General features: G+C 38.6%; 1 protein-coding gene across 1 annotated transcript in view; it reads right to left on the reverse strand.

The window, feature by feature from the left end:
- The window catches only part of LOC101850121 (fibropellin-1), a gene marked incomplete at its 5' end in the record, with an annotated part of 60,088 nt that overhangs the window by 31,357 nt on the left and 9,402 nt on the right, over positions 1-19,329 (reverse strand). The window contains 14 exon segments of the mRNA XM_035972800.1: positions 1,011-1,127; positions 2,632-2,745; positions 3,287-3,400; positions 4,666-4,782; positions 6,167-6,283; positions 9,671-9,784; positions 10,147-10,263; positions 10,697-10,813; positions 11,899-12,012; positions 13,477-13,596; positions 14,990-15,103; positions 16,154-16,270; positions 17,870-17,986; positions 18,631-18,849. Of these exon segments, the coding sequence (XP_035828693.1) occupies positions 1,011-1,127; positions 2,632-2,745; positions 3,287-3,400; positions 4,666-4,782; positions 6,167-6,283; positions 9,671-9,784; positions 10,147-10,263; positions 10,697-10,813; positions 11,899-12,012; positions 13,477-13,596; positions 14,990-15,103; positions 16,154-16,270; positions 17,870-17,986; positions 18,631-18,849 (1,728 nt within the window).

Genomic DNA, 19,329 nt, shown 5'->3' on the forward strand with positions numbered 1-19,329 from the left:
CACAGAAATCCCCTGTGGAGACATCAACAAAGTTTGGTTTATTTTGAGCTCATCTTGAATAAACGCTCACTGAAAACCCTTATTTCATCTTTCATGTTCTCTCGCACGGATTACTGCATGCAACTCTCTCTTTGCACACCTCCCAGCACCCCTTTTTCTTTACAGATCCCGACTGTTAAATTAAAATTTGGATGAGTCGATTTTTTTCACTCCCCTAATGACATCAGCTCATTTGTAGTCGACTGCAGTATAATTTGTGTCGCGATATGGTGGAATCAGGCGCTCATCAATTTTTGGGGATATGCCATGGAGTTATTGGTATCATCTCAAGGCCTATTCATTTGCCTTCCTTAAAGTTAACAAACTATCCATCTATGTTGAATAGAAGTTGAAATATTTGCAATTGAAGGAGGTCAGGGTCGCCTGGTTTCAGATATATTAGCGAGAAATTGGTCGCCAAAGTTTGGGTAATTTCCATAGCTTGAGAGTCCTGGAAACTAAAAATTGACATTTTTTTGTGCGATTAATCAATGTTTTTCACTAAAATCCACACAGGAATGTGTTTTTAAATGGATATAAAAGATGTTGAGCCAAAAAAAGAAATTTAGAAAGGCAGAAAAAAGCCAATTTCTTTCATTTTTCTATTTTGACGAGCGCCTGATTTCACCACGATGCCTCACATTTCATTATTAATTTTATTGTCGACATTATATCTTGTAAGGAAGAAGAAATTAAAAAGGAAGTACACATGTTGATTCCTCAAACTCAAAACAGTTTTGAATAAAGAACATGTTTAGTTAGTTTTAGTAGAGGTTTTACAGCGCTCGCAACTGCATAAGGTCATATGAGCGCCAGAAGATTAGGGGTGTTACAAGAGAGTAACAAACATAAAAAAGAAGAAGAGGAGATAAGAACGATAGATGTTGGATAGGAAAGAAGGAGCAAACCACACCAGAGAACCTGCCAACCACCCACGAAAACTACATGTTTCAGAATCTGTTACTACGTACTTTGAGAACAGGTTGAGCCTGTGAATTGAGTCCCAGTACAGTCACACACAAAGCCCCCGTTGAGCTGGTTCGTGCAGCGACCACCGTTTAGGCAAGGTGTATTGGCGCAGGAATCAACTGTGGAAACATCAAACAAAGTTTGGTTTATTTTGGGACGATTTCGTTTGGCTTTTGTTTTGCTCCGAAGATAAATAATAATAATAATAATAATAATAATAATATAACATTTATATAGCGCATTTCCAAAAAAAAGTAGCACAACACGCTTTACATTGGAATACCTATTTTCAAAACCTTTCTAATTACTACTTTCAACTGGTGGCCAACACTACTTCCTTTCTTCTCATGCAAGATAAGGTTGACTTTCCAAAGTAAAATGTGAGGCAGCGTAGTGGAATCAGGCTCTCGTAAAAAAAATTAAAGTGAAGAAACTTGCCTTTTTCTGCAGGTTTGGGAACTTTTATCAAATTTTTGTTTTTTGGCTCAACACCTTTCATGCCCACTAAAGAACTCATTTCTGTGTGGATTTTTCTAAAAAACGTTGTTTAAAGGCACAAAAATGTAAATTTTCTTTCACCACGGACTCTTAAGCTAGGGAAATAACTAATCTTTGGCGGCCATTTTGTCACTAATTTTACCTCTGAAAACAGGTAACCCCTCCTCCTTCATTCACAAATATCTCGACTTGTATTCAAGATAAATGGATATATTTTTCATCCAAATAAAGACAAGTGAACAAGCTTTAAGATGATATCAATAACTCTGCATGCCCAAAAATTGACGAGATCCTGATTCCACCACGCTGCCTCACAAATATGGATTGATGGATAACTTAACACAGTGTACATGGATGAAAGGATGCATGCATATCTTTGATATGAAGGAAAGTAGAAGAGAATGTTCTCAAAGGAACAAAGAAAAGCACAGACAGACAGACAGACAGACAGACAGACAGACAGACAGACAGACAGACAGACAGACAGACAGACAGACAGACAGACAGAAAAAAGTATCCATTTATCTTGAATACAAGTCGAGATATTTGCAATTGAAGGAGGTGGGGGGTTACCTGTTTTCAGAGGTAAAATTAGTGACAAAATGGCCGCCAAAGATTAGTTATTTCCTTAGCTTAAGAGTCTGTGGTAACTGAAAATTTACCTTTTTTATTCCTTTAATCAACTTTTTTTCAGAAAAATCCACACAGAAATGAGTTCTTTAATGGGCATGAAAGATGTTGAGCCAAAAAACCCCCCAAAAATTTGATAAAAATTCACAAACCAGCTGAAAAATGCAGTTTTGTTCCCTTTGATTATTTTGATGAGAGCCTGATTCCACCAAGCCGCCTCACAAAGGTCAGGCCCACGGCTATGTTGAATTCACGTTCCTTTGCAGATGGATGGATGGATAGATAGATGGACAGATAGATAGAGACAGGTAGGTAATTAGGTATAGGTAGGTAGGTAGGTAGGTAGGCAGGCAGGTAAGAAGGAAGGTGGGTGGGTTGGAAGGTAGGTAGGTAGGTAGGTAGGTAGGTAGGTAGGTAGGTAAGAAGGAAGGTGGGTGGTTAGGTAGGTAGGTAGGTAGATAGGAAGGTAGGTAGATAGATACTGTTACTACATACGTTGAGAACAGGTTGTGCCTGTGAATCCAGTCCCAGTACAGTCACACAAAAAGCTGTTGAACTGGTTCGTGCAGCGAGCACCGTTTTGACAAGGTGTTGTGGCACAGAAATCCCCTGTGGAGACATCAATAAAGTTTGGTTTTTTTTTGGGCTGATCTTGTTTGGTTTGTTTTGGGCTGATCTTGTTTGGTTTATTTTGGGCTGATCTTGTTTGGTTTATTTTGGGCTGATCTTGTTTGGTTTGTTCCCACATGATGTTTGTTTTCTTTTCTTTGTGAAACATGAATTGATGGATAGCTTAATATAGTGTCTATGGATGAAAGGATGCATTTCTTCGATGACAGGGAAGTTAGAAGAGAGTATTCTAAAGAGTACTAAAATGAAGAGAGTATAGATAGATAGATAGATAGATAGATAGATAGATAGATAGATAGATAGATAGATAGATAGATAGATAGATAGATAGATGATAAATAGATTGATAGACAGACAGACAGACAGACAGACAGACAGACAGACAGACAGACAGACGGATGGACAGACAGACAGACAGACAGACAGACAGACAGACAGACAGACAGACAGACAGACAGACAGACAGACAGACAGACAGACAGACAGACAGACAGGTAAGAAGGAATCTGTTACTACATACTTTGAGAACAGGTTGTGCCTGTGAATCCAGTCCCAGTACAGTCACACAAAAAGCTGCTGAACTGGTTTGTGCAGCGAGCACCGTTTTGACAAGGTGTGTTGGCACAGAAATCAGCTGCGGAGACAATCAACAAAATTTGGTTTATTTTGGGTCTCACTTTGTTCGCCTTTTGCTTCACTCCAAAGATAAGGTTGTCTTTTTCACGTAAATTATGGATTGATGGATAACTTAGGGTCCCTTTACACGTACAGTTCATTAATCAACAAACTGACAGTTTAACCGACAGACACTAGATCTGGGTCATCGTTAAACTGAAAGTTTGTCTACGAGAGAAGTTCCATTTAGACGTACAGTTTTTTTTTTTTTTTTTGTTAAAGCGTCAGTCCTTGACAAAACAAACAAAACACACCAAAAAAAAATAATTTGGTAATCCGGCATTAAATTGTGTTACCTGCCTGAATGTGACTAATTTTAGGTAGCTGATTACGGAAATCTTTTTTAAAAAAATTTTATTTAACCAATATTTTGGAAAATTTTCGAAAGCATTTCCAACTCCGCTTGGGGCAACATCAAAGAAGCCGCTCCCTCGTCGTCATGCCTTCAGTTAGCTGACTGGCAAATATCTGGTGGTTGGACTGAGAACCCTTCGATATCAAGAAGATTTTTCATTTCCACGTTCAGTTTTACCAGGAAGTTGACAGGATGCCGCCGGCCATTCTTCCGATATCATACAGTTTGTCGATCAATGAACTGTATGTGTAAATGGGGCCTTAACCCAGTGTCTACGGATGAAAGGGGGTGTGCATATATTCACAGAGAAGGAAAGTAGAAGAGAATGTTCTAAAATGAACAAAGAGAAGCACGTACAGACAGACAGACAGACAAACAGACACGTACAGACAGACAGACAGACAAACAGACAGTCTGACAGACAGACAGACAGACAGCTGCGCCGGGGGACAGTGACCAGAGAACAGAGGGTAGTATTTCACTATATTGATTCTTTGCTACATTTTATCTTGGTACAGTATCGAATACAGCTAGACCAAATAAAATCAAAGATCGTTCATAACAAGATAGTTCACTCCTCTCTTTCAGTCTGTTAAAAAAGCTTTCTCAAAATCCGGTGGAGCCCTCTTTATTTTTACGACAGAACATAGCATTCAAATTCAAAAGCCTAAGTTTATAAACACATATTTTTTTATTATCGGCAGGCCGCACCAATACCATGATCAATACCATCAAGACGAGGTATTTGCTTAGCGTGGTTGCTGTTCCCCAGACGAACTCTTTTCCCTGTTTTTAAAAATAGAGTCGCTTTTCTGCAGTCCTCCCAAACAAACAGACAGATAGATAAGATAGAGTCTGTTACTACATACTTTGAGAACAGGTTGAGCCTGTGAATCCAGTCCCAGTACAGTTACACGTAAAGCCCCCGTTGAGCTGGTTCGTGCAGCGAGCACCGTTTTGACAAGGTGTTTGGGCACAGAAATCAACTGTGGAGACATCAACAAAGTTTGGTATATCATTATTATTATTATTATCATTATCGTTATTATTATTATCAAAATCATTTTTATTATAATTATTACTATTATCATCATTATTATTATCATTATTATTATCTTTATTATTATTATTTTATGATTATGATTACTATTTTTATTATCATATTACTATTATTATTAATCTTACCGTCGACTCCGCTTCTGTTGATCTTCGTTTATGTTGACCTTTTTCTCGGGTCCCAGCACCTCCTTTTTCTTTGCAGATCCCAACGGTTAGGTTAAACTATAGATGAGTTGATCTTTATTCACTCCCCCAACGAAATCAACTCATCCGTCAGTAGTCGACTATATAATAATTTCAGAAGTTCAAGAAGTTCAAGACTTAGCGGGAGGAGCAGAAGGCTATGGAATCAACCATTGCTTGGAACCGTCAGCATCTATACACTTTGAAATGTCCTTCTTCAGGGAACGGAGCGCTTATGGGAATGCCCCTTGTGCAGTGATGTTGGTCCTTCACACAGGTAAACACAAGTTTCTTATTATTATTATTCGTCATTGGCTCCTTCTGTCTCACGAGACAATGGCAGCGCCCATTTGTCACTCCTTTCTAGAACATCTTCTAGTTGATTGATTGATTGAGCATGTGTTTTACAGCACTATCGACTCAATTTTGGTCATAGAACATCTTCTGGTGTGGCTCAAAAAACCGAATCAAGCATGGCAGTCTCGGCCACACTTGTTGCAGATGTAGGCTGAAGGTGAGTCGAGGGCTCGATTTTGCTGCCTCTCTTTTCTGCAGCTTCTTCCATCCATTTCCTCCTGCTCCTGTCTTGCCATTTCACTGTGGTGTGCTCCTTGACGTACGATGCCCTTATTATTATTATTACTATTACTATTATTATCATTATTATTATTACTATTTTTATTATTATTACTATTATCATTATCATTATTACTATTATTATTATTATTATTATTATTATTATTATTATCATTATCATTACTATTATTACTATTACTATTAATATTATTATTATTATTATTATTATTATTATTATTATAATTATTATCATTATTACTATTATTATTATTATTATTATTATTATTATTATTATTATCATCATTATTACTATTATTATTATTATTATTATTATTACCATTACATATTTTATTAGCAAAAAGAAATTAAAGAATAAGTAATAATAATAATAATAATAATAATAATAATAGATAATAGATAGCATTTGTATAGCACAAATCCGAGCTCAACAGCAAGCTCTATGCGTTTCACAATCTATACTGTTGATAATACCTCAAACTCAAAGCAGCTGTGAATAAAGAACAACATGTTTCAGAATCTGTTACAACGTACCTTGAGAACAGGTTGAGCCTGTGAATCCAGTCCCAGTACAGTCACATGAAAAGCCACCGTTGAGCTGGATCGTGCAGCGACCACCGTTTATGCAAGGTGTATTGGCGCAGGAATCAACTGTGGAGACATCGAGAATTTATTTTGGGCTAATTTTGTTTGGCTTTTGTTTTGCTCCGAAGATAAGGTTGACTTCTCTACGTAAAATATGGATTGACGGATAACTTAACTCATTCGCTACGCCGAGCCGAGGGAAGCAGGGCGGCTAAAGTGATTTCACTACTGTAGGCCACCCCTGATGGCTCAAGAACCGACCTATAATTCTAGCTAAGATACTATTCCAATCCACATATCCATGTTAAAAAAAAAGGTTATAATATAACGTTGACTTCCGGGTCACGTGTTTCCAGGAAAAATCCTAAGTCTCATTCAGTTTTGAAACACGATTTCGAAATTTATGCGACTTTGTTTTTTCGCGATGCCCGAAAAATAAAGCCCACATACCAGTCTTAGTACTTTTACAAGACAAATTGTATCATTACATTGTTTACTAAAGAAATGTAAGACTCTTCTTTAGAAGATTGATATTATGTGTGAAAGTGTGAAATGTGTCACAACGTGGTGGAATCAGGCGCTCGTCAATTTTTGGGCAAGAGGAGTTGTTGGTAACATCTTAACCTCTTTACTGCTGAGATGTTTCCATTTATGTTTATACTGACAAAATGAAATGTCCTTTCACTGTAGCAATACAAATCCATCATATCCTTCCCCTTTTTATGAGTAAGAAACTACTCAATGTGGCTTTATGTGCTAAAACGTATTGTATAAATCAGCTGAGGAAAATGCCCGTGAACAAGTTTCAGAGCACACACAAGTACATACAAGTACGTCGACACAGCAGTGAAGATGTTAAAATTTATTCTATTCACTTGATCTAAACGAAAAATGTACCCATAAATAGAAATCATGATATTTTCAATTAAAAAAGGTGATGGTAGCCTGGTTTCAGAGGTAAACTTGCGAGAAAATGGCTGCCAAGGCGGTACCTTCCACAGTTTGAGAGTTCTTGGAAACTAAAAATTTACAATTTTTGTGCCTTTAATCAAAGTGTTTCAGTGAAATTCACACAGAAATGTGTTTTTAATTGGATGTAAATTTAAAGATCATTGAGCTAAAAAACAAAAATTTGATAAAAATTGACAAAGTGGCCTAAAAATGTCGTTTTCTTCAATTTCGTTATTTTGACGAGGGCCTGATCTCACCCCAAAGCCTCACAAATACTCAAATTGTCATTCCTCTGTTATTGAGAAATGCTAGATCTAAATTGTCAAAATTTTTCACAATATCACTGTTTTTGTGGGGTAAAATTACCCCAAAAATACGGCTCCAGAAATATACTTAGTTTTATTTCAAATGCAATTCTGAAAAATCCTATGTAAGATAAGTGTGTTTTGCACTGTTTGTGAATTTATCTTGTTCACTTTTTTTAGATTTTGTTTAATTTAAAAAAACCCAACAATTTCAATATTCGAGTGCTATGATTCATATGTGCAAATTTTGTGGAATGCATGTAAATAATTGCAAATTTATAAATATTTTCCAGTTTTATATTTATTTAGGGTCATTTTGATGTAGATCTATCGTGCATTTGAGTAGGTGCAAACACATTTTTTGATTTTCACCAAAGACGATTAATTTTTTATTTTTAAATTTCATTCGCATCCAAGAAAAATTGGGTTTCATAATCGCCTCTTACAAGAACCAAAGTTGAAAAATACACAAATAGACAAAATAGATCTATTCTAAAAATCATGTTGAAAATTTTCGTGTGTAATAATATAAGAACCAAAGTTGAAAAATACATAAATAGACAAAATAGATCTATTCTAAAAATCATGTTGAAAATTTTCGTGTGTAATAATATGTTGATATTTATATATATGAATTTGTTGATATGAATTTGTTGATATTTATATATATGAATTTGTTGATATTTATATATATGAATTTGTTGATATTTATATATATGAATTTGTTGATATTTATATATATGAATTTGTGAATTGCACAGTAGTCATCCATCTCATTTTGCCCTCCTGAAAAAAAAAATGCGTCTAGATCTAAAAGCTCAGAATAATATTATAGCTAGGGAAGTATACAGGTTTTGAAAAAAAAGCTGGAAAATTGATATGGTGTGTGCGCACTGACTGAAAAAAGAATACAGTTAGGCTAAATGTGAGGCAGCGTGGTGGAATCAGGCTCTCGTCAAAATAATCAAAGTGAAGAAACTTGCATTTTTCCACTGATTTGTGAATTTTTATCAAATTTTTGTTTTTTGGCTCAACACCTTTCATGCCCATTAAAAAACTCATTTCTGTTTAGATTTTCTGAAAAACGTTGATTAAAGGCACAAAAAAATGTCAATTTTCAGTCACCACAGAGCTAAGGAAATAACATATCTTTTGCGGCCATTTTCTCACTAATTTTACCTCTGAAAACAGGTGACCCTCACCTCCTTCTTTTGCAAATATCTCGACTTGTGTTCAAGATAAATGGATATTTTTTTCATCCAAATAAAAACAAATGAACAAGCTTTAAGATGATACCAATAACTCTACATGCCCCGAAATTGATGAGAGCCTGATTCCACCACGCTGCCTCACAAATTATATTAGATTTTTTCCCTCTATTACACCTAACTAAATAATCTCTATTTAGTATATATGTGAGGCAGCGTGGTGGAATCAGGCTCTCGTCAACTTTTGGGCAGGTAGAGTTATTGGTATTATCTTAAAGGTTGTTCACTTGTCTTTATTTGGATGAAAAAAATATCCATTTATCTTGAATACAAGTTGAGATAAATGCGAAAGAAGGAGGTGGGAGTCACTTGTTTTCAGAGGTAAAATTAGTGAGAAAATGCTCACTTAAGTTGTGTTATTTATAAAGCTTGAGAGTCCGTGGACACTGAAAATGTCCATCTATTATGCCTTTAAGCAGCGTTTTTCAGTAAAATCCACATATAAATGTGTTATTTAATGGGCATGAAAGGTGTTGAGCCCCCCCAAAAAAATTAGATAGAAATTCCCAAACTTGCGGAAAAATGCCAGTTTCTTCACTTTGATTATTTTGACAAGAGCTGATTCCACCACGCTGCCTCACATATAATATGCATTGTTTATAGTAGACTTTTGTAAAAGTCAGCCAGACAAAAACAGCAAAACAGCCGGAAGATTTACATCCCTGTATTGCAAATGAGTTAATACAGTGTCCACGGATGAGTCTTCTCAAAGGAGCAAAGAAAAGCACAGACAGACAGACAGACAGACAGACAGACAGACAGACAGACAGACAGACAGACAGACAAACAGACAGACAGACAGATAGATAAGACAGATAGCTAAGAAGAAATTTGTTACCGATTGTTTGACTGATTGATTGATTGAGTAGGTGTTTTGCGGCACTATCAACCCAATTCTGGTCATTTAAGCTGTTACCGATACCACTTACCTTGAGAACAGGTTGTGCCTGTGAATCCAGTCCCAGCACAGTCACACACAAAGTTGTTGAGCTCGTTCGTGCAGCGAGCACCGTTTTGACAAGGTGTTAAGCCACAGAAATCCCCTGTGGAGACATCAACAAAGTTTGGTTTATTTTGGGTCTCACTTTGTTCGCCTTTTGCTTCACTCCAAAGATAAGGGTGTCTTTTCCACGTAAATTATGGATTGATGGATTATGGGCTTATAACCACGTGACCCCAAACCGGGGAACTCTTGCAAGCTGCTGAGTCATGCATGCTGACTAAAAGTCACAGAATGGGGCGAAAAGTAACGCAGTGAGAATTTTAAAGATGTGATGTCTTTTTCGATGTAATGCGCATTGAGCATCTTTTTAGATTATGGAATGGAAATGCACAGTATAAATGCTATTCATCATTAGTAGTAGTATTATTATAAATAGATATAATAGAATCTGTTACAACGTACTTTGAGCACAGGTTATTCCGGTGAATTGGGTCCCAGTACAGTCACACATAAAGCCCCCGTTGACCAGGTTCGTGCAGCGAGCACCGTTTTGACAAGGTGTATTGGCGCAGGAATCAACTGTGGAGACATCAACAATGTTTGGGAATTTTACAGTTCTGATCTTGTTTGGTTTTTCCTTTCGTGCCGAAGAATAAGTTGTCTTTTTGACGTAAAACATGGATTAACTGATGATAACTTACAGCGGATGAAAGGATGGATGAATACATCTTCAAAGAGAAGGAAAATAGAAGAGAACGTTCTCGAGGGAACAAAGAAATGGACAGACAGACAGACAGACAGACAGACAGACAGACAGACAGACAGACAGACAGACAGATAGATAGATAGATAGATAGATAGATAGATAGATAGATACACTGACAATTAAATAGATAGATAGATAGATAGATAGATAGATAGATAGATAGATAGATAGATAGATAGATAATTCAATAGATAGACAGATAAAGATAAAAGATAGATAGATGACATGGAATCTATTATTACTCACCCTCGGCACAGGTTGTGCCTGTGAATCCAGTGCCCGTGCAGTCGCACAAAAAGTCGCCGTTCGCTTGGTTCGTGCAGCTGCCCCGATTCAGGCAAGGCGTTCTGGAGCACGGATCGGCTGTGGGAACATCAACAGAAAGTTTGGTTTAGTTAGCGCTCATCTTGTGTGGTTTTGTTTCATTCCGATAAATAGGTCGTCGTTTTTTATTTTGACCTACAGAAAGGATTGATGGATAACTTAATACAGTATCCGTGGATGAAAGGATGCATGCAAAACTTAATAAAACTTATCATTTTGGTAAGTGTTTTACAGCACTCGCAACTGCATAAGGTCATATGAGCGTGCGGTATACATTAAAGATTTTCAGTTTAGTAGAAATTAATTTTGAATTTTGCCCGGGTGGCCGCCATGCAGTGCCTACTCTTATCGATTTTGGACCACCAAAGGATCTTTAAAGTGCGCAACTTGCACACGGGACCTCCAATATCTTTCATCCTTATCCGAGAAAGCTAGGTGCTAGATCTTACCTACCATAAGATCAGAGGTGTGGTTGAAAGACAGCAGTAAGAAGGAGCCAAGGAGTAGCAGGAGAAAGGCTGCAGAAAGAGTCAGGAGCCCAGAGGAGGGGGCAAAGAATGTGACGGGGTGGGGGCAGAAAGTGGAGGCAAAAGAAGATGACAGAACATTGAGAACACGAAAGGAGGTGAAAGTAGTAAATTTTAGAGAAGAACATTTTCCATCTATATCCGGATTCGAGCCCAAGACCTATTGAAGAATGAGAGGCAAACACTTTAACCTCTCGACCACAAGAGCCGCGCGCATGACTTTGACGAGAAGGAAAGTAAAAAGAGAATGTTCTCTAGGGAATAAAGAAACGAAGTGACTATTTCTCCGAATGTTGCTCACAACTGCATAAGGTCATATGAGCACCAGAAGGTGATACAAGAGAGTAATAAACATACAAAAGAAGGGGAGATAAGATAAGGACAGTAGATGTTTGATAGGAAAGAATTACAGCAAAACACACCGGAGCACCTTCCAATTCCACCCACAGACAGATAGAGAGAAAGAAAGATAGATAGATAGATAGATAGATAGATAGATAGATAGATAGATAGATAGATAGACAGATAGATAGATAGATAGATAGATAGATAGATATGACAAGAGAGAGAGATAAGAAGGAATCTATCTATACATACGTTGAGAACAGGTCAGGCCTGAGAACCCAGTCCCCGTACACACACACTGAAAGTTGTTGTCAAGGCTCAAGCAGCGACCGCCATTTTGGCAAGGAGCATTGGCACAGGTATCAACTGTGGAAACACATCATAGAGTTATCTCCTTTTCAAACCTCACATAAAACAGTCATGTGTGAGGCATGCTGACAAAATGAATTACTTCTCGCAATCAACAAGGAGAGATATTTGCCAAAAATCGACACTTGGGTCAAATTTGTAGATTTTCTGTTGAGGCCGTATTCTTTTATTTATTCATACTTTTAAATTCTAAAAACTTCACCTATACGTGTGATGTATCTATTTCCTTAAGGCTTGAATCCTAGAAGTAACTCATTTTGTCAGCACGCTTCACATTTGATAAGTAAAGTTTCCATTATAATGAATAAGTACAGGTTGTGCACACATATGTATCTCTTATCATGGATCAAACATTGCATATTTCTGTCACGGGCCGAGTCAGGCTGGGAAGGATTAAAAATTTCCTTTAATGGACAAAGTGTGAACAATAGAAAATAAAGTGAAATTCATCTTCAATTTCATGAGAGTTACACCTCTCACATAAGGGCTCACATAAGGGCAAATTTGTTAATTTCCACCGATAGAGATTGTTTTTTAATGGAAGGCTATGGGTTTTTAACAAAGCTATGACTCTTCTGCTCCAATACCGTGGGAGGTTTGGTGATATATTCAGCTGTTTCTTGAAATGGAATTGTAAGAGAGAAAACATTTTATAGTGTAGTAAATTTATGGGAAACATCAACAAAGTGTGCTTCATTTTGAGCTCATCTAGAAAGAATGTTCGTTGAAAACCCTCATGTCACCTTTTGTGTTCTTTTACATGGATAACTACAACTCTCTCTCTCTCTCTGTAATCCTCTCGAACCATTCTTGAAACTACAGCGCTTTCAAAACCAAGCCGCCAGAGTAGGGTCTAAAAGAGGAAGAACCACCCTTTATCCCCATTTTACAAAAACTATACAGGGCTTTCAAAGCAGCTAGGATTATATACTTACAAGACTGCTGTCTTTTGCCACCATAAATGAATGTGTGTGGCATTGGGGTGAAATCAGGAACTCGTCAAAATAATGAAATCAAATTTTTAAAAAAGGCATTTTTCGTCCAGTTTGGCAATTTTTGTTGAATTTTCGTTTTTTGGCTCAACACCTTATATAAAAATACTTTTGTACACATCTCATATTTTCTTCTTGTAGTATTTTGCATGCAGAACACAAATATATAATATGGCCTTCATTTTTGCCGCAAATCAATAGCTATTGAGTTATTGATGTTTGAAAATAGTAATATTTGACTTAATTAAAAACATGGGGGGTTTCAGGGGGGGGCATGCCTCCCTGCATTTCCCAATGATTTGATGATTTGGCAATTAGGATTGATATATACTTGACAACAATTGATCTGCAAGGGTTTTAGTGGCCACACGTGTGTTCTGCAGCAAAAACTATGACAGTTCAGCCCTCAAATCAATGCATCTGTGAGTGAGTGCGTAAGTAAAAATTTACCGCATCTGTTCTTACGTACTTTGAGTGCAGTTTGTGCCTTTGAATCCAGTCCCAGTACAGTCGCACACATAGCCGCCCCCGAATTCGTTGGAACAGCGGGCTCCATTTTGGCAAGGTGTTGTTGCCGCGCACAAATCAACTGTAGAAAAACATCAACAAAATTTGAGGGGCTGTTGTTCTAGTGTTTTAGTAGAGGTTTTACGGCACTCGCAACTGCATAAGGTCATATGAGCGCCAGAAGATTAGAGGTGTTACAAGAGAGTAACAAACATAAAAAAGAAGAAGGGGAGATAAGGACGATAGATGTTTGATAGGAAAGAAGGAGCAAACCACACCAGAGCACCCGCCAACCACTCATTTTGAGGGGCTGTTGTTTTTGTTACATAAATGTAGACAAGAGGACATGACCACCATATAAAAAGGAGAAGATGGAGATGAATTGGAAAAGTTCTGAGAAGAGAACCAGACTCTATTGTGAAGACTGCCCTCCACTGGACACCCGAAGGACGTGGCAAAAGGGGCAGACCCAAAGTAACCTAGAGACGCACAGTGGAGTCTGAAATGAAGTCCTGGAATCATTCGTGGGGAACGCTGACCAAGATGGCCCAAAACAGACAGAGCTGGAGATCCTTTGTTGCTGCCCTAAACGCCAGATGGCGTAATGGGTCGTAAGTAAGTAAGTTGTTTTTGTTTATTTATTTGTTTGTTTGTTGTTGTTGGGTTTTTTTTTTGGTGTTTTTTTTTTGGGGGGGGGGGCTCTTCTTGTTTGGTTTTTGTTCTGTTCCAATGTGATGTAGAGTTTCGTTGGGTTTTTTTTTCTTCCCTTTCTTAACCCTTTCTGTACGTCGTGTTTTATTATCGTATTCATACAACGTGGGGAACTCTGAGCCATCACTTTCCAAACAGGAAATTTACTCAATAATCTGATCCATACGCTTTGCATAGCAGTCTGTCGACATGATTGTTTAAGAAATACTGAAAGTTTAAAAGAGATCTTCGTACTAGAAGTATTCTACAATGTGAAAGTATACAACCCGGGTGTACAAAATGACCCCAGGGTGTACGGATAGGGTTTGACGTGAATCGATGGATAACTTTATAATATAGTCGCGAGTCAGTGGGTGAATAGGTGCATGCTATCATTGAGGAGAACGACAGTGGAAGGGAAGAGTGTGTGCTAAAGAGGACTAAACCAAGGCAGATAGACAGACAGACAGATGGGCGGACAGACAGACAGACAGACAGACGGATAGCTAGACAGATGGACAGAAAGACGGATGGACGGACATTCAGAAGATGGACAGACAGATGGACAGACAGACAGACAGATGGACGGACATTCAGAAGATGGACAGACAGACAGATAGATAAAGAAAGATAGATAGATACATAGATACACAGATACATAGATAGATATATACATAGATAGATAGCTAGACAGACAGATATAATAGAAAGATAGATAGATAGATAGATAGATAGATAGATAGATAGATAGATAGATAGCTACGATGGAATCCATTATTACATACACAGAGAACAGGTTATGCCCGTATACCCAGTCCCAGAGCAGTTGCACACAAAAGTGTTGAACTGGTTCGAGCAGCGTCCACCATTTCGACAAGGAATTGCAGCACACGAATCAGCTGTGGAAACGAAAAACAAAGTTTGGTATATTATACGTAAGGACGGGGTGAAATCAGGCGCTCATCAAAATAATAATAATAATAATAATAATAATAATAATTGCATTTATATAGCGCATATCCACGCTCAAGAGCATGCTCTATGCGCTTTACAACTATCATTACCCCAGCAGACCCTCTGAGAACACTCAGTAACATTCTCGGCTTCCGCTCAAGCATACAGTGAAAATTGAAGAAAGAGGCATTGTTCCTTCAGTTTGTCAATTTTTATCAAGTTTTTGTTTTTTAGCTCATCACCTCGATTGTCCATATATATATATATAAACACATTTCCAAGTGAATTTTACTGAAAAACTTTGTTTAATGGCAAAGAATATACGTAAATAAATATTCAGTTTCCAGGGACTCTCAAACTATAGAAGTCACCATACTTAAGCGGCCATTTTCTTGACAGACAGACAGACAGACAGCGCAGGCAGGCAGGCAGACAGACAGTAAGGCAGGCAGGCAGGCAGACAGATAGACAGACAGACAGACAGACAGACAGATAGGCAGGCAGGTAGGCAGACAAACAAACAGAGAGACAGACAGACAGACAGACAGATAGGCAGGCAGGCAGGCAGACAGACAGACAGACAGACAGACAGACAGACAGACAGACAGACAGACAGGCAGACAGGCAGACAGACAGACAGGCAGACAGGCAGACAGACAGACAGACAGACAGACAGACAGACAGACAGACAGACAGACAGATATGCAGGCAGGCAGGCAGGCAGGCAGACAAACAGAGAGACAGACAGGAAAATAAGAGGGAATCTATTCAGACAGACAGGCAAACAAACAGGCAGGCAGACAAAAAGATAGACAGACAGACAAATAAGATGGAATCTGTTCAGGCAAACAGACAGACAGACAGACAGACAAACAGACAGACAGACAAATAAGATGGAATCTGTTCAGGCAAACAGACAGACAAACAGACAGACAGAGAGACACACAGACGGACAGACAGACAGACAAGATGGAATCTGTTCTACCACTACTCACGCTCAGTGCAGGTCGTGCCCGTGAATCTCGTGCCTCGGCAGTCGCACACAAAGTTTCCGTTTCCCAGCGCCGAGCAGCGACCTCCATTTTTGCACGGTGTTTCCGTACAAGGATCAGCTGTGGAAATATCATAGAGTTATCTCCTTTTTAAACGTGCCAAGTGTCTGTTCCCGTTGTTTTATGCACCCCGCATAATTAAGCAAAATTTGATACTTTTTTGCATAATTAAATTTCTGATTGTTTTCCTTTATCATTTTTTGTTAAAATTAACAGAACCGCATAATTTCACATTTTTGGGCTCAGTTTGCATAATTTCAGAATTTTTCAGCTGCTGGTGAGGTAAGCGTGTGATCCCTCATAACCCATAAGCCCCGCCCAGAACCCATACACAAATGTACGTGAGATGAGTGGTCACCGTTTACCCAGTCTGTAACAAAGTAACAATGGACGTCAACATGAAATTGTGAAGGAAGCGTCGCTCGTTCTCCGAGTGGTAGCGACCCATGTGTTTGTTTTAATATGGCAATCGGTCTTCCTCGTCCCATACATTTCGTTGTCACCCTTGTGCAAAATCAGCAACAAAATAAAAATTACAAACAAAATACAAACCACCACCACCACCACCACCACCACCACCAAAAACAAAAACAACAATGCAGCCACTTTCGATTGGGGCCTCAGATAACAATGGTTTGTTTTCTTCATCTTGATCAGTCCTGCCTAAGACGGCCACCTGTCTTATACGGACACGTTTCTCCTTGACAATGGGTGACCGTCTAACACAGGTTTGACTGTATTTGAGTATTGATGACAATCAGAATTACAGCACTTTAGCACTGTAGTTCTAACTGAAGTTTTTTATGCTCTACCTTCAAATTGGTTCTCTAAAATTGTCTCCTTTCACCTCCTTTCCTGCTCTCTAACAATCTAACAATGTTCTGTCGTCAGCTTTCGTCTCCACTTTCTGCCCCCACCCCTCACCTCCTTTGCTCCTTCCTCTTGGCTCCTGACTCTTTCTGCAGCTTTTCTACTGCTACTCCTTGGCTCCTTACTGCTGTCTTTCAGCCACACCCCTGATCTACAGGTAGGAAAGATCTACGCCTAGCCGTCTTGGACAAGGGCGAAAAATCTCGGAGGGCCCGTGTGCAAGCTGTGCGGGTTAAACTTCCCTTGGAGGTCTTTTTTAAATCAATAAGAGCAGGCTTCGGTCGCCACCCGAGCAAAATTTCCTACCAACTGAAACCGTGTCCTGCGTGCTCATATGACCTTATGCAGTCATGAGCACCGTAAAACACTTCCCCCCACCCCCACCCCCCCCCAAAAAAAAAACAACCGAGGCATGGAGACTGGTGAGAGGCAGGTTTTTTTTTTTTTTGCAGTCGAAAGACCGAAGACGTAAAGTTCAACCGCTGGAAAAGCTAAGTAGAAGGAGACGAAGATGGAAAAAAAGACCTTCTCTATTTGGTTAAACTGTTGCTGCTATAACATATATATATATTCATATTCTTTTTCTTTTTTTAGTTCGAATATGATTCAGTGGTCTTCCTAAAATATGGATTGATGGCTACTTTGATACATATAAGCCTAAAATATCCATGGATAATAATAGCATTCATGATATCCTGGTTTAAGTGTGAAGATTATGATATATATATATATATATGTATATTTATATATATATATATATGGGCTTATATAATACAGTATTATACGTACTGCTTCCACAAGTTTCTCCAGCGAATCCAGTACCGGAACAGTCACAGGTGAATGAGTTGACACCGTCCACACATACACCACCGTTCTGACACGAGGTGAGTGTACAGTCGTCAATATCTGGGGGGAAATGGAACAAGTTTAGAGTTTAGTTTTAGTAGACGTTTAACGGCGCTCGCAACTGCATAAGCTCATATGCGCGCCAGAAGACTAGAGGTGTTACAAGAGAGTAACAACCATAAAAAAGAAGAAGGGGGAGATAAGGACGATAGATGTTTTGATAGGAAAGAGGAGCAAACCACACCAGAACACCCGCCAACCACCCACGGAACAAGTTTAGTGGTAGGCTCATAGATTGGGGAAATGGAACAACTTCTGTAGGTTCACAGTATGATAGGTTGATGAAAATCTTTTCAGTCTAAAGGAGGTGATTTCTTCCATTCCTCCGTCAATGTCTACCGTGCGGAAGTGAAGAAACACATTCAGCGTTAAAGATGACAAGCCGCTAACGGGTTATAATAAAATAATTGATTGGGGGAGGGGCGGGGTGTGTGTGACAACAGTGGTAGTTAATGCTGCAAATTTGAGTCACTGACTCGATCATCGTATAAAAAATCAAAGCAAAACTAGACAGACAGACAGACAGACAGACAGACAGACAGAAAGACAGACAGACAGACAGACAGACAGGCAGGCAGACAGACAGACAGACAGACAGACAGCCAGCAAGCCAGAAACAAGTAAATATAAAATAATATACATACTGTTTTCACAAAAACGGCCCGTAAATCCCGTTCCAGAACAATCACAGGTGTATGAATTGACGCCATCAACACACAGACCTCCGTTGCGACACGCCGAGTCGACGCAGTTGTTGATTGCTGGGGAGGACACAGGAAAACCAGTCGGATAAATGACAAGTCGGATAAATGAGAATGAGAAGTCGGACAAAAGAGAAGTCGGATAAATGAGAAGATAGCCAGCTGGATAAATGAGGTCGGATAATGGGAAAAAAATAAGTCGGATAAATTATCAGATGTCGGATAAACGAGAAGAAAATCAGTCGGATAAATGAGGTCGAATAAATGGGGAGAAAACCAGACGGATAAATGAGAAGTCGGATAAATGTGAAGAAAACCAGTTGGATAAATGAGGTCATATAAATAAGAAGAAAACCAGTCGGATAAATGAGGTCATATAAATAAGAAGAAAACCAGTCGGATAAATGAGGTCATATAAATAAGAAGAAAACCAGTCGGATAAATGAGGTCGGACAAATGTGGAGAAACTGAGTCGGATAAAAGATAAGAAAATCAGTCAGATAAATGAGAAGGAAGTCGACGACATCTCTTCAACTAAATGCAAATTAAATTATTTTTTTTATCGGAGCAAAGAAGAGAATTAGGACAGTTTGTGTTAGCGAGAGAAAAAGAAACCGAATGAGCGCGCGCGCGCGCGCGCGC

The sequence above is a fragment of the Aplysia californica genome, unplaced genomic scaffold, assembly GCF_000002075.1.
Source record: "Aplysia californica isolate F4 #8 unplaced genomic scaffold, AplCal3.0 scaffold00852, whole genome shotgun sequence".
In the NCBI taxonomy this organism is placed as follows: domain Eukaryota; kingdom Metazoa; phylum Mollusca; class Gastropoda; order Aplysiida; family Aplysiidae; genus Aplysia; species Aplysia californica.